The sequence below is a fragment of the Triturus cristatus genome, chromosome 2_1 (genome assembly GCF_964204655.1).
Source record: "Triturus cristatus chromosome 2_1, aTriCri1.1, whole genome shotgun sequence".
NCBI lineage: Eukaryota > Metazoa > Chordata > Amphibia > Caudata > Salamandridae > Triturus > Triturus cristatus.
Window position 1 is genome coordinate 595,041,508 of NC_140581.1, and position 12,516 is coordinate 595,054,023.

The following is a 12,516-nucleotide window of genomic DNA, read 5'->3' on the forward strand; positions in this document are numbered from 1 at the left end:
TAGGACCTCTGACTTTCAAGAGCTCAAACAGGGAGCCCTCTATATGCTGAACAGGATGGACAACTGAGGTAAACTCTGACACTGACATCTGGGGCAACTGCAATGCCTCCAGTTTGAGATCGTTCAAATTGTTTAAGTAAAGAGTCAAACCATCTGATGGTTACTAAAGCAGCTGTGGCAATCATGTACAATTCATGCACTAAAGGCAGACTATCCTTGCAGTCAAAGGACACAGTCACAGCAGGAGTACGTAGCAACCTATTCCTCGGTCTTTAATTTGCTAGTCTTCGATGGTTATCACAAAGCCCTAGTAAAGCACTTGCTCTGTGTCAGGTCCAATCTTGAAGCCGGACTGAATTAAGGATTGAAAATTTTGGATATCAAAGTTTAGAGTTGCATGACCATCACTTTTTCTATGATTTCAATCACTAATATTCAATAAATCTTTATTCTGTAAACAAAGTCACTATAAAAGAAACAGTCGAAAATCAATATCAAATTCATACATAATAAAAACAAACAAAACTACTCAAGAACATTAAAATAATTAATCTGGTCTCGATTTCTTAGAAACCCAGACAGCTTTTAAAAACGATAAAACCGTAAAAATCACCTGGTCAGTGGTAAGCATCTGAAGGTACATCAGGGCAGGCCTAACTTGTTTAAAATTCGAAGATTTCAGCCAGGGGATTAAAACAAGCTTCCTTGGCCAACTACAGAAAGGGCAAAATATTATAAAATGGAGCATATCCTGCAGAGACAGATTGCTGCAGCTTCAGGGTGCCCTTTCCTCAGCCAGAGCCCACCCACAAGAGGACGCCAGCATGTGATGCAATTTATTAAACCTGAATCTAGCCAATAAGAACCTGTCATGCTGTGAGCGAACAAAACCCAAATACGGTTCCATCCCCTGCACAGTTTTTAAAAGCATGTGAGCCTTAACAAGGCTTCTGGAGTACTAAACCTTCTTTCTCCAAACAGGAGTGTTCCAAGAACAAACTTTTCACACTCCCCAGCTCCTGCCAGAGGAGAGAGGTAGCGTTGGTAAAAATATATGGCCTACCTATAGATAACAAGGTCGCCTCCACATGAGCAATCCAAGGTGTACTAGTAACCAGGTCCATCGTCAATCTTCAAGAATTGCACGGTTTAACTTAAGCTCAGCCCTGCTCCAGATCCTAATCCAGCACGAGCAGGCTTAGAGCTATTAGATCTGAAACACAATCAAGTCCCAGTTTCTCATGTACAGAAAATGCCTGGGTTGAGTGGGGCACCTGAATCAACTTACAGAAAAAATGATTCTTCATTGTTTGAATCTGATCCAATTTGACATATCCTAGCTGTGCAATAAACTTGGCCGGATAGATTGTAAGGCGATCCCTTGGTACCCTAGTCTGAGCCTATGTGCGAAACTAAAAACCGCCCCTATAGTTTTAACAGACTCTGATCTTTTTGCTTTAATCAGAAGTTGCCAACAATTATGAACATCAAATAAAACACTGAGGTAGGGGGAAGGGCTTTACTTTGCTCAGGGTAAAATTATATACTTTAAAGGTCTTACTCCTTGTTGATTTGGGGTCCACTACCATTATGTAGGACTTTGAAAAGTTAACCGACAAGTCCAGGAGTCCCATAAAAGACACATACTTGCCAGCAACCAGTCCAACCCTGGAGCAGTCAGAGCCATCAGGACCGCATCATCTGCATATAATAAGACAGGGAGAGATCTGTCACCAATCTTAGGACAATCAGCTGAAACGGATGAAAGTGCAGACTCCAATCCATTCACATACAAGGTGAACAAAAAAAGGGCCACTAAGCACCCCTGCTGAACCCCACAACACGTAACGAATGATCGAGGGCACGTAGCACCTTGGGGCAAAGCGCACCGAGGTTGAGGTCGTTGAGTGGGGATCAGCTGTAACTGCCACTAAACTGGAATCAACCCCCATCTCACTGAGCAAAGCCCAGAGTTTTAATCGGTTCACCCTATTAAAAGCGGACATCAAGTCCATAAAAGCAAGATGTAAGGATTTAGGCCGAGCCACTGTGTATTAATTAATAATTAAGCAGAGGTTCAAACATTGGTCTGAAGTCGACCACTCCAATACTAGTAATTGCTTTAAGTCAGACAGAATACAGGGGGCTAGTTTGTGCTTTTTACCAATAGGACAGTAACCTTGTCATGCAGAGTATATTGCTATGTTCAGCCTTGCTCTAGATAACAGGCACTGGCAACGCCAAAATGTCTTCCTAATGTGAGCTACTGGCTTTGTCAATATTTTTAACCATATCGCACTACAGTTCAGCTGCTATGCAGACTGACTGAAAGCTTACCAAAAAAAAAGTGCTTTGATGCAGCCATCACCGTCCGCATTACATCATTATTTTAGATTTTTTTTTATTGGGGCAGGACAGCAGGGCAGGTGGCATCATGGAGAATGGGATGACATGCAACTCAGAGGGTGCAAAAACCAAAGCAGGATAAGGTGGGAGGGTGAGGGGGAGAGCAACAACACGGAACAGGATGGAAGGGGCCAGCAACACCACAGAGAGGCAGCAACAACGCTGAGAGTGAAAGCAACAACATGGAGTGAGAACATGGAGAAGGGTAGGAGACAAGCAACAACGCAAAGACGGATAAAAACAAACGGGGATGGGTGGGAGGTGGCAAGCAACAACAGAGAGGGTAAACAACAGCAGTGAGAGGGGTGGGGGGGTAAACAACATGGAGATGGACAGGGGTAGAAGCGTATGAGTGAGAATGCCTGCAGACAAATGCACCTATGGAGTGCTTCAGCTAAAAAAAAAAAAATAAACAAGCATTTGCAATGCATTAGGTCTCACATTTGCGAGACTGAGCTATTTATTTATGTTTTTAAAACTAACACATAAATAAAAGGCATTGTCATTTACAATGCCAATAGCTCAAACTCACATAAATGCGAGATCTATTGCATTGCAGATGCTCGTTTGTCTTAATGGCATGGAAAGGTTAAATTCCGGCGACGGCTCAACAACCTGTGATTTTGGGGAATCACTTAATTTCCCCGTGCCATCAAAGTACGCTTTCCAGTAAAACGCCTGCTTCGCATGTAAAGCGCTTTAATGCCATAGGGACATGTTAGCGCTATGTAAAACTGCATTAAAGAAAAGTTACGCACATATGAGCCAGACATGACCGGAGGCTATAAGGGGAGGTTACATGGCTGATCAAACTATACTTGGCTACAATCATGTACAGTTATAATCTGTGTGTTGAGTGTTGTTTGGCCAGGGAGACTCAAGAGGCGATGAGCTGAGGCATAACAGACATAAGTGGACCCCCCAGACACATGTATAAGTGATCATACATGTGTGTGTTCATCTCTATCTGTGCCATCACAGGCCAACATACAGCAACTGACCTGGAAGAGACAAGCTAGCAGTTGCTCTCATGCTCCACTTCAGTAGGCCACCCTCTGAGTCAATTCTTTTTAAACTCCTTGCAGGTAGTAGGTGTCGGGGGTCTGGGATGGGGGAAACAGTTCGATTTCAAAGTTGTGTATGTGTGAGAGATACTGTTGACATGCAGGTTCTAAAGTGTGCAGGGTCTGGTGTTTGCTTTCCATTCTTGCTGGCAAGAAAGCTCTGTGGGTTTGCGTACCTGCTGCAGAGATATGCGGTTAGCTACTCAGTTAAAATTCTGACAGGGTAGCTTCAGCCTTTAACTTGCCCCACTCTGAATAAATCCGTTCAGTTGAGATGGCTTGTAGTAACATGCATTACTCGTTGCAGTACTGAGAAACCTTAAGACCCTCACAAAATGCACCATTCTTAAAAATGAGTGAGTGATTACCCTTTAATATGCCCTGGTGTTTCACAGACTCTACATCATATAAATCATTGCAACAAAGGAAAATGTTTTCTATGCAAGAGAAACCGGAATCTGTAAAATGAAAATAAATATCTGGTGATATCTTCAAGTCTAGTCCAAGTGATGTGCGCAGCTCTGCACAGGACACGCGCGCACCTCCATCCCCAGAATATGGATAATGTCTCTTCAGTGCAGCATAATATATATATATATATATATATATATATATATACACACACACATATACACACACATACACCCCCCCCCCCCCTTCAATACACAGGTTATAGTGAAATACACAAAATGATGGTAATTAATTTGTCGGACCCAGGTGGATGAACGGCTGAAACGTCAATTCTGTCCCGTACAGAGAACTGAGGGTGGGGTTACTCTGAGCGCTGCGTCATCTCCGCAGCCTACTGATCTAGAGGGCCACAGACCAAGGGCACTAGGGGTGGGTGAGGGGTGTGAAGGTTACCCAGTACCAGTGTCAGCTGGGGCAGCAAAGGAAACTGGCAGACTGAGACAAGATCGGTGTTGTTAGGCAACTGGGATTAGAGTGTGAGTCTCCTGGCGACTAGTTTACAGTCATCCACAGGACCACATCTTGTAGTGCTAGAAGATGTTTGCATGGTTCTCCTTTTAAAAACTATATATTTGTTTGCAAATTTCGGTAAAAATGTTGTTAAAGACACCAAGAGAATGCTTTCTTTGTTAAATGCCTGTCTGGTAGCCACTCCCCTACTGGACCTTCAAGGCCCACTCCAGTGAGTTTGCAGAGTGCCCGCCCTTTTTTTCCCCATTCAAAGGCCTGCCTGTCACCTTCTGATATCAGCAGGCTTCGCAAAGGAGGAATTTTAATGTCTATCCTTTCCAGGCGGGGAGCGGGCGGGGCTTACAAAATCTGTCTGCCGTCACTCATCACAAGGGGCTATAGCAGCAGCCAGCTCCCATAGCCTTGAGTAGCCCATGGTGGAATACAGCGCTATACATACAAACGTTAATATCGTGCCTCGATAGGAAGCACCTCATGCGAGGGAGTGCCCCCCACCATAAAGCCCTTCCTTCTTCCACATTTGGAGGCTAAGTTAACCTGCATGTAGGGCCAGAGTTCCTAGCATGAAGTGCACCCAGGCAGTAAGTTTAGAGCAGAACCAAAGGAAAGAAAAGGCCACAAAATGGTCTTTCATCGTGATCGTGGGAGCGCCCCAAGTACAAAATACGTTTTGCCCGTAATGCCACAATTCCTTGCCCTGTTCCCGCCTCAGTGTGAAGGTGCTGTCTCTGCTCGCGGATCGTTCACACCAAACGGGGAGTGTTGTGCGATTGTGCATCAGACCTAAGGAGTGAGCGAAAGGCGCGTCCTTTCTTTGTGCGGGATTATGGGATATTTCTGGGAAAATATAGAGCGAATGTGCAAAATAATGCAAAAGTAAACAAATCATTTAGTGCTGCACTCTTGACCACACAATTCAGTTCCCTGCATCGATGTTGGGGACGCAGATGGCACTGTAAACAAAGCTACCAAGCATGAACAACAAGCATTGGCCGCGCGGCCGTAAAAAGTAACGCGGCCGTGAAAGTGATTGTGGGGACACGCTCTGTGGTGGCGGAGGGGGCGGAGCGAGGCGTGCTGTAAGGGTGCCGCGAGGAAAGCCAGATGGTGGCTGTGCACGTGCTCGCACGCGTAACCGCAAGCTTGAGGCCAGCAAGAGTGTGAGGTCGGACTTTTAAAAGCCCACTTACTAAATGTCTCGCCAGAGCCGCGCATGCGCTGGCTCAGGCAAGACCTAAAAAGTTACTCCGAAAGCATGAGCAGTGGAAAGACACAAGGACTTGGACAATGATTTTGGGAGGGATAAACTTGTGAAGACAAACTAAAACTAGCACCCGCTAACTAAAGAGAAGCAAGGGACTAAGGAATGATTAAGCCAACCAATAGTAAACAATGAGTGGGGCCTAAACCCACTGTAAGCTGACAAAATTTCTTGCAAGCAACAGCATATACGCTGTCTCAGGCCAGACCTACAAATGGAAATTTGTTAACCATTTTGCAATATCCTCAATGAAAAAAATAGTCTAATATATTGAAGTGTTCAGTAAAAATGTTTAGTTTGGATTGCTTCAACAAAGTGGACTTTTGTGCAGCCGATTGCAATCATTAAAATACTTACAAAACATCTGGAGCAAAGACCCTTAATAGACAGTGCAAATGGACAAGCATGGCCACTAACAGAAAGATATACATTGGAGAACTACAACTAGAAAAAGTCATTTTAAAAAAAGGCTAAGATACCAAAAAAGAGTAACATTTGGAGAAAGAGGAGCTCCGATGCACAAATATATAAAAAAAAAAGTCATACTGGCTTTGTAGTACACTTATAACTGGCAGTCAGAATCTGTTTTTCTACGGTCAAACTTACAAAGGAACCAGCAGACTAATGTTTAACACCACTAATCTACAGCTGATGGAGCCAAAGGGATCCTTTTCAAATACCATATGCCAGCCCCTCACTCAAACCCCGATGTGAAAAGCACAAGTTGCAGCTTCAAATAATAGGTCATCGTCACCTAAAGCAAAGCATAAGCCCAAGCACTTCCCCCTCACACGAGCCTGCTTATTCAGCATGTGAACTAAAACTTGTCTGGTACATTTGGAAATCACCCAGCAATCTTTGTTTCAGCCAACAAAAATAAGCTAAATGTAATAAGCAGCAACAATACACAAGCTTTCTGGTGCGACAGTTTTGGTTGGTCGGTTAATCCTACTTCCTTTTTCTGCCCGAGTTCTGTAACAGCCAAGAGGCAAAAAGGGAACATTGTGTACATTTTGATCAGACTGCTAACTGGGAGTAACTTTAAACACCCTTCTGGCAAGAAATGATAAGGCTTCTGATAGGTCACTATTGAAACAAAATGTTTAAAGGAGATAGTAAGCGTACAAGTCCAAGATTAATTGCATGAGAATGAGAGATTGACATCATCATTAGGATGGTTAGCTAACCTAATCAGGTAAAGCAGATCACCAAAAATCGGTGTTAACCACAATAAATATATTTTGGATCCATAAGAGCACTGTGCCTGCTTCTCCAGTTTGCTCAGAGCCCACATCATAACTACCCAGGGTTGCATTCAGAGAGCTGTGTAGATGCACCAAGTCAAGATGGCATTCAACACAGAAAGGTGACAAACTCAAAGGACAACAAATGTTCTCCCATACATTGTCAAAAGACCTCATTTAACACTAGCTATAAGACCTAATGCCAAACGTTTATTTGGTGATCACCTGCATTAAGACTGTCCTGACTACTTCAAAACAAAGGGCCCATACTAAAAGACTTAGAAGTGCCTTGAAGTAGCCAAAATAAAAACAATGAAGTAGATTCTTGACAGTGACTTCAAAGCATCATACCCTTCTAGGCCTCTTGATGACTGACAAAGTCACAGCTATTGGCTGGCACAGACTCAAAAGAAGCTGCATGTGTTCTTAATGCCTTCCACATACAGAAGCTGCCCTTCAAGAAGTTTCTTTTACTATTGGAAGCATGCACATCAACTTTTACGTAATACCACAATGTTGCTCTCTATATCTCAGCCAAAGTAATCAAACGTTAAGTAAGGCTTAGGCAACGGAGAGCATTTAAACAGTTTGTAGAAGAGGGTGCAGTTCATTCTGGTAAGGAGGGAGGGGGGCAGGGCGGGAGGGTTAAAAGTCTACAGGTAATGGATGGGAAGATTGAGAAGCCTGCATCGCCGTGGCAGTCAGTCCAGCCCTAGTCCAAGGTAGAATGGGAAGATTGAGAAGCCTGCATCGCCGTGGCAGTCAGTCCAGCCCTAGTCCAAGGTAGAATGCACATTTGGCAGCAGGCTTTCAAATCTCATTTGGGAGAAAAAAAAAATGGAGCAAGCATTTAGCAAAGATTGAGTAAAATCACAACATAGGAAACATTAAAATTTAGGGCCAGATTGGGATGGCGGTTGGATTTACGTCCGAACGCCAGCCCTTTAAAAACAGAACCGCCCGACTGGCTATTGATGGTTCTGAAACCGGTATCACAATGCGACCACCTTAAAGGTGGTCGCAATGTCCAGCTTTTGTATTGCAGCATGTACTGCGGCATGCAGCACACGCCGCAGCACAAAATATACACTCTGTACATATCCCTGCACTATGTGAAAGGCTCCATGCAGTGCCTGCCACATGGTGCAGGGATAAGTAGGGGGGGCACCATAGGTGCCCCCCAGGGCCCCTGTCAGTCCACTTCCCCCTGCCTTTGGGTAAACCGCCGTGAAACGGCCGGTGGGAAGGGACATAGTAATCTCTACTGTGGTGCCTGGCAGGCACCGCCACCTTTGTAGGGCTAGCGTAACTTCCAGTGGTCTTAGGGGCTCCTTGAGCCCATCGGATCCATGGCGGTCAGTCTCTCCGACCGCCAACCATCCCCCACCATCATAATGAGGTGGGCGCGTAATGCTAGGTCTGACAATGGCAGCCCCACCGCCATCATAATGAGGTCCTTAGTCTCAAGCACAAAGTTAACAATATATATGCCTAGCCTAAATCCTCACATTCACGATTAAAACCTGGTACAAAAACAGAAAGCATGAGATTGATGATTTAAAAAACAATCAACTGGAATTAAATATTATAGGTCAGAATGCCAAACGAACACCATGACAAATTAGGAAACTAATGATTCCATTCCTCACAAAAATCAGCAGGTTCAAAGGCAACTTCATGTTTTATGTGTTGGAAAAATGCATTCCAATCGCCTATACAGTTTTACCCAACTGAAGACACTGCATTCAAATGCTATTTTTAAACAATTCATATGATAGAACTCCGTGTACAGTGGGTAGTTCCCGAAATTAATTATTGTGTAAGGAATTTTAAACTACTCTCGGAGACTGAAATAGCAATCAATGTCCATATCCAACCTCAGTGTGGTGAGCCCATTCTTTATACATAAAAAAAATAAACGGAAGGTGTAAACTGTCGGAAGCGAGCCGAAGCTTGTTGGGACGGAGCAGAGGAAACCATCAAGATCAAGTGAGGTGGCACTCACCCGCAATGAGAGTTCTCACCAGAAACGTACTTGTGGCAATAGGGTGATCAATAAAACCACACTGAATGAGTAAACTCAGAACACGGTGTGCTATGGAGGTTAGAGCCTTAAAAGAATCAGATCCAGGTGACTAAGGAGGGCGGAGAGGGGCCACAGCCCCGATATAACCAGTTCAACTATGGCAGCACCCACAGAACCAATCAGTGCTATGGGGAGCGGCATTAAATGTAACATGGTTGAGTTCCACTTCGTTTTCAAAACCCCCTAAGAATCCAACTTCAAACAGATCAAAGAACATCGTCTGGATAAAAGTTACATTGCTTAAATGAATAAAAAAAGGAAAAAAAACCTGCTGGAGGCTTTCACAACTACTGCGCCAGAGCTGCCGCCCTGCTTGCTACAGTAACTACCTCATACAAAAGTCCCTCACATAAAGAGACTTCAAATCCGACATGCGAGACTAGTCTAGTTTCCCTCCTCCCCTATCCCCGCAGCCACCAAACGTATGAACTGCAATGCCTACCTAAGACTGGCTGCCTCCAGGCAAACTTTGATTAAAGAATTAGTAATTTCTTGATATACACGATCGAACACGTTTGTGCCTAAAAATTAAAATTACCCAAAGACCTCTGTAGCTCTAACAAAAGCAGACCATGGAGTGCCTTGCGTGTGTTTTTTAAAAGCAGGTGTCTGGGGCACTCCAGGCATTATAAATTTTGAGCTAAGTCAGAGTGCAGGGCATTAACCACAAACAATGCTATCAAACAACATTTAGCAACCTAGGGTAAATTAATTTACCAATTCTAATCAAATAAGCTGGGCGAGTCGTGAAGCATTTCCTGCGAATATATTTTCGATTAAGATATCTGTAAACTCAGTGACTGAAGGAGTTATCTATCTGCCCCAACACCTGAGCCCTCTTACTGCCGAGGGGAGCCGTACTAACGCTTAAATAAATCCTCCTTCACAGCCAATAACTTAAACATCTCTCTCCTGATCGCTCTACAAAGCTTTATTGATCTGTGCGTTTTGTTAACCACCGACATTACACCGTCAGTATAATTTCAGAGGGAGCACTGGATGAGCCAGATACATAAAAAGCGACAGCTCAGCAAAACCCCTTTCGCCCCTCCTCCCGGCGAGCAGAGTTTGGCTCGGCTTACAGAGTCGACACAGAGACCAGCTGGCACCAGAGACAGGGCAGAACTGTAGGAAAACAACATTTTAAAGAGAATGTGGCTAAATAACTGCTTGAACCGGACAATTTGTATTTCACTCCCCCCCCCCCCCCCAAAAAAATGAACACTTTATGTTCGGATTTGAATGAAATGATTTTGTTCACATTGAACATAAGGTTCAAGTTATATACAGCGATTACATTTAAAATAAAGTGGGTACTGGGGAGCAGTTTAACCTTTCGGCGGAAGATACGTTTCAAGAAATGTCGAAATACAGAAGTAAATGGCACCAAATCTAAAGAATCGAGTGAACTTTGAGGACTTGGGGTGCTCGAACTTCCAGATGGCACAAGGAAAAAACATTTGACAATAACTGAAAGTTTGTCATATGGTACAAACCAGAGGATCTAACACGTATGCGGTTATGCAGTGAGGATATTTCAAGACGTTACCTAAATTTAATTTACACCTCGTCATTGGCAAATTGTTAGGGAGCCCCTCTCAAGAGCATACCACAACGACAAACCAGCTCTCAAACAATGACAGAACCAAGAGCAACAGAAGACAAACTGGGGATCGCAACACTCCACAACAGACTTTAGAAACAACTCTGCTGAAGATTAAAAATGGCCAAACCTGAATATTCCTACCAATGGCAGATCAACTAGTTAACTTCGGCGGGCGGTCCTCTTGTCAAGGCACTGAATCAGATGTCAATTTTGGGGAAAGAATGTGAATTTGCGCTAATTATCATACAATTAAAGATCCTAATTGTAGGCGGAAGAAAAACTACCTAATCTCACCAAAGGGTCCAAGTCCCCAGATGTTCTCCCTCACCCACCTTGGTGTTCTGGTAGTTCTCCAGCGCCCTGAAGGCAGTCTCGGTGAGCTTGACGTGCAAAACGGTGATATGGTCCTGGCTCAGCCTCCCGCAGGACAGACCATACCTCCCTTCCTCACTCAGCGCCGCCATCTTTGATCTCCCCCCGCCCGCGGCCATCCAGCTGAGCGGATGATCATATACTAGCACAACCTAACCCGCTGCGCTACGCCGTTCTGGTCTCCCTTCTCCTCTTCGCTCCAGAGAACCTCCACGCCACCGATTGGTCGACCACACCAAAGCCCCACCCCCACGCCTTGGTACGCTTTCTGATTGGATAAAAACACTGCACAGCTGCCAAGGGGTTGGACACTTGGCGTACTTTTTGCCCAGCCTTGGTTTCATTTAAAAAACCGGGGACGCAACGTCGATGGTGAGGTGACGTCTGAGGCGACGTTTAATTAATCATTTTTGACGTCACTGGTGACGGTTGGGCACGGCGGCGCTGGTCAGCATGCAGAGGAGCCGTGCCTCAGCCTACAGAGTACTCGGGAGCAGCAGCCGCCAGGCAGCTTTGCTCCTGGAATGAGCAACTAACAAGGGGCGGGTCTGGGTCATCCCCTGGTACAGGCTCCTTCATTTAAAGAGGCAGTGTCAGTGAGCAGCACAGTAGCGACAGTTTATTAGGTGGTTATGTACAGCCCACTCTCACCTGCCTCTTAACTTTACAGTACATCTTTAAACAGTAAAATTCCTAAAGGCAAGACGAGATGGACCGTGTCGTTTCATTTGGTAAAATATAACCTATATCTGCAGCTTTTAAATGAAATAGAGTGGTGTGAGGTATGAATTCATTTTTAGTCCAATTTATGTTCTCGAATTTTATGTGGTATAAAATGTAGATATCTTTCTGGAACGAATAATTCAGGATGGAAACTCGCCTTATCTACAATATAAAGTAGTGAGTATAGTTCACTGACATGTATGCGATGTACGTGTCCTTTCTAAAGGAAGCCGATACCTGTTGTATCTTCAGTAAAAGTGCGCACACGTTTTTCGGAATAAAATTTGATCACGTAGTAGTTTGGATTTCCGGAATAAAACGTATGTCATTGAATATTGAAACTAGCGTAAAGGTTAGAAAAAACATTCGTTGCTTGGCGTGTGCGTTGAAGCTGGATGCTTTTTTTATGTTGCATGGTGGGAACGAAAAACGTGAATCATTGCCGTACCGACAATAGTCTCAGCAGGCGCTTTTATGCTGTAATACAACAGTGACGGAGGTTTCTTGAAATAGTAAAATACAAATGCGGGTGGTCACTGCTTCCCCGTGTTTGTCTTTTTTTTCTTGCTAAATTCAATAAACTGCTCTAATAAAATAGCATCGTTCTCGAAGAAAACAAAAGTATAATAGCTCGTAGAACTATACGTCCTCCCTTTAAAAAAGCGGAGTCAGTGACAAACCATGGTAATGCCCATTCACACCAGAGTTTACTTAGAAAGGTGCAATAACCTATTGATTCGCAAGATTTTTTATAGAACACCAGCTGCTGCTTACTGAAAGTGAACATGATACAGTGTTGTACACGCCAGGGG

At 44.2% G+C, this 12,516-nt stretch overlaps 1 protein-coding gene across 1 annotated transcript in view; it reads right to left on the minus strand.

The window, feature by feature from the left end:
• The window catches only part of ELL2 (elongation factor for RNA polymerase II 2), a 269,731-nt gene extending 258,220 nt beyond the window's left edge, over window positions 1-11,511 (minus strand). Inside the window, exon 1 of the mRNA XM_085632502.1 lies at window positions 10,942-11,511. Within this exon, the coding sequence (XP_085488628.1) occupies window positions 10,942-11,100 (159 nt within the window). The 5' untranslated portion in view covers window positions 11,101-11,511. The remainder of the gene's footprint in view (window positions 1-10,941) is intronic.
• Between the last annotated feature and the right edge of the window lie 1,005 nt (window positions 11,512-12,516).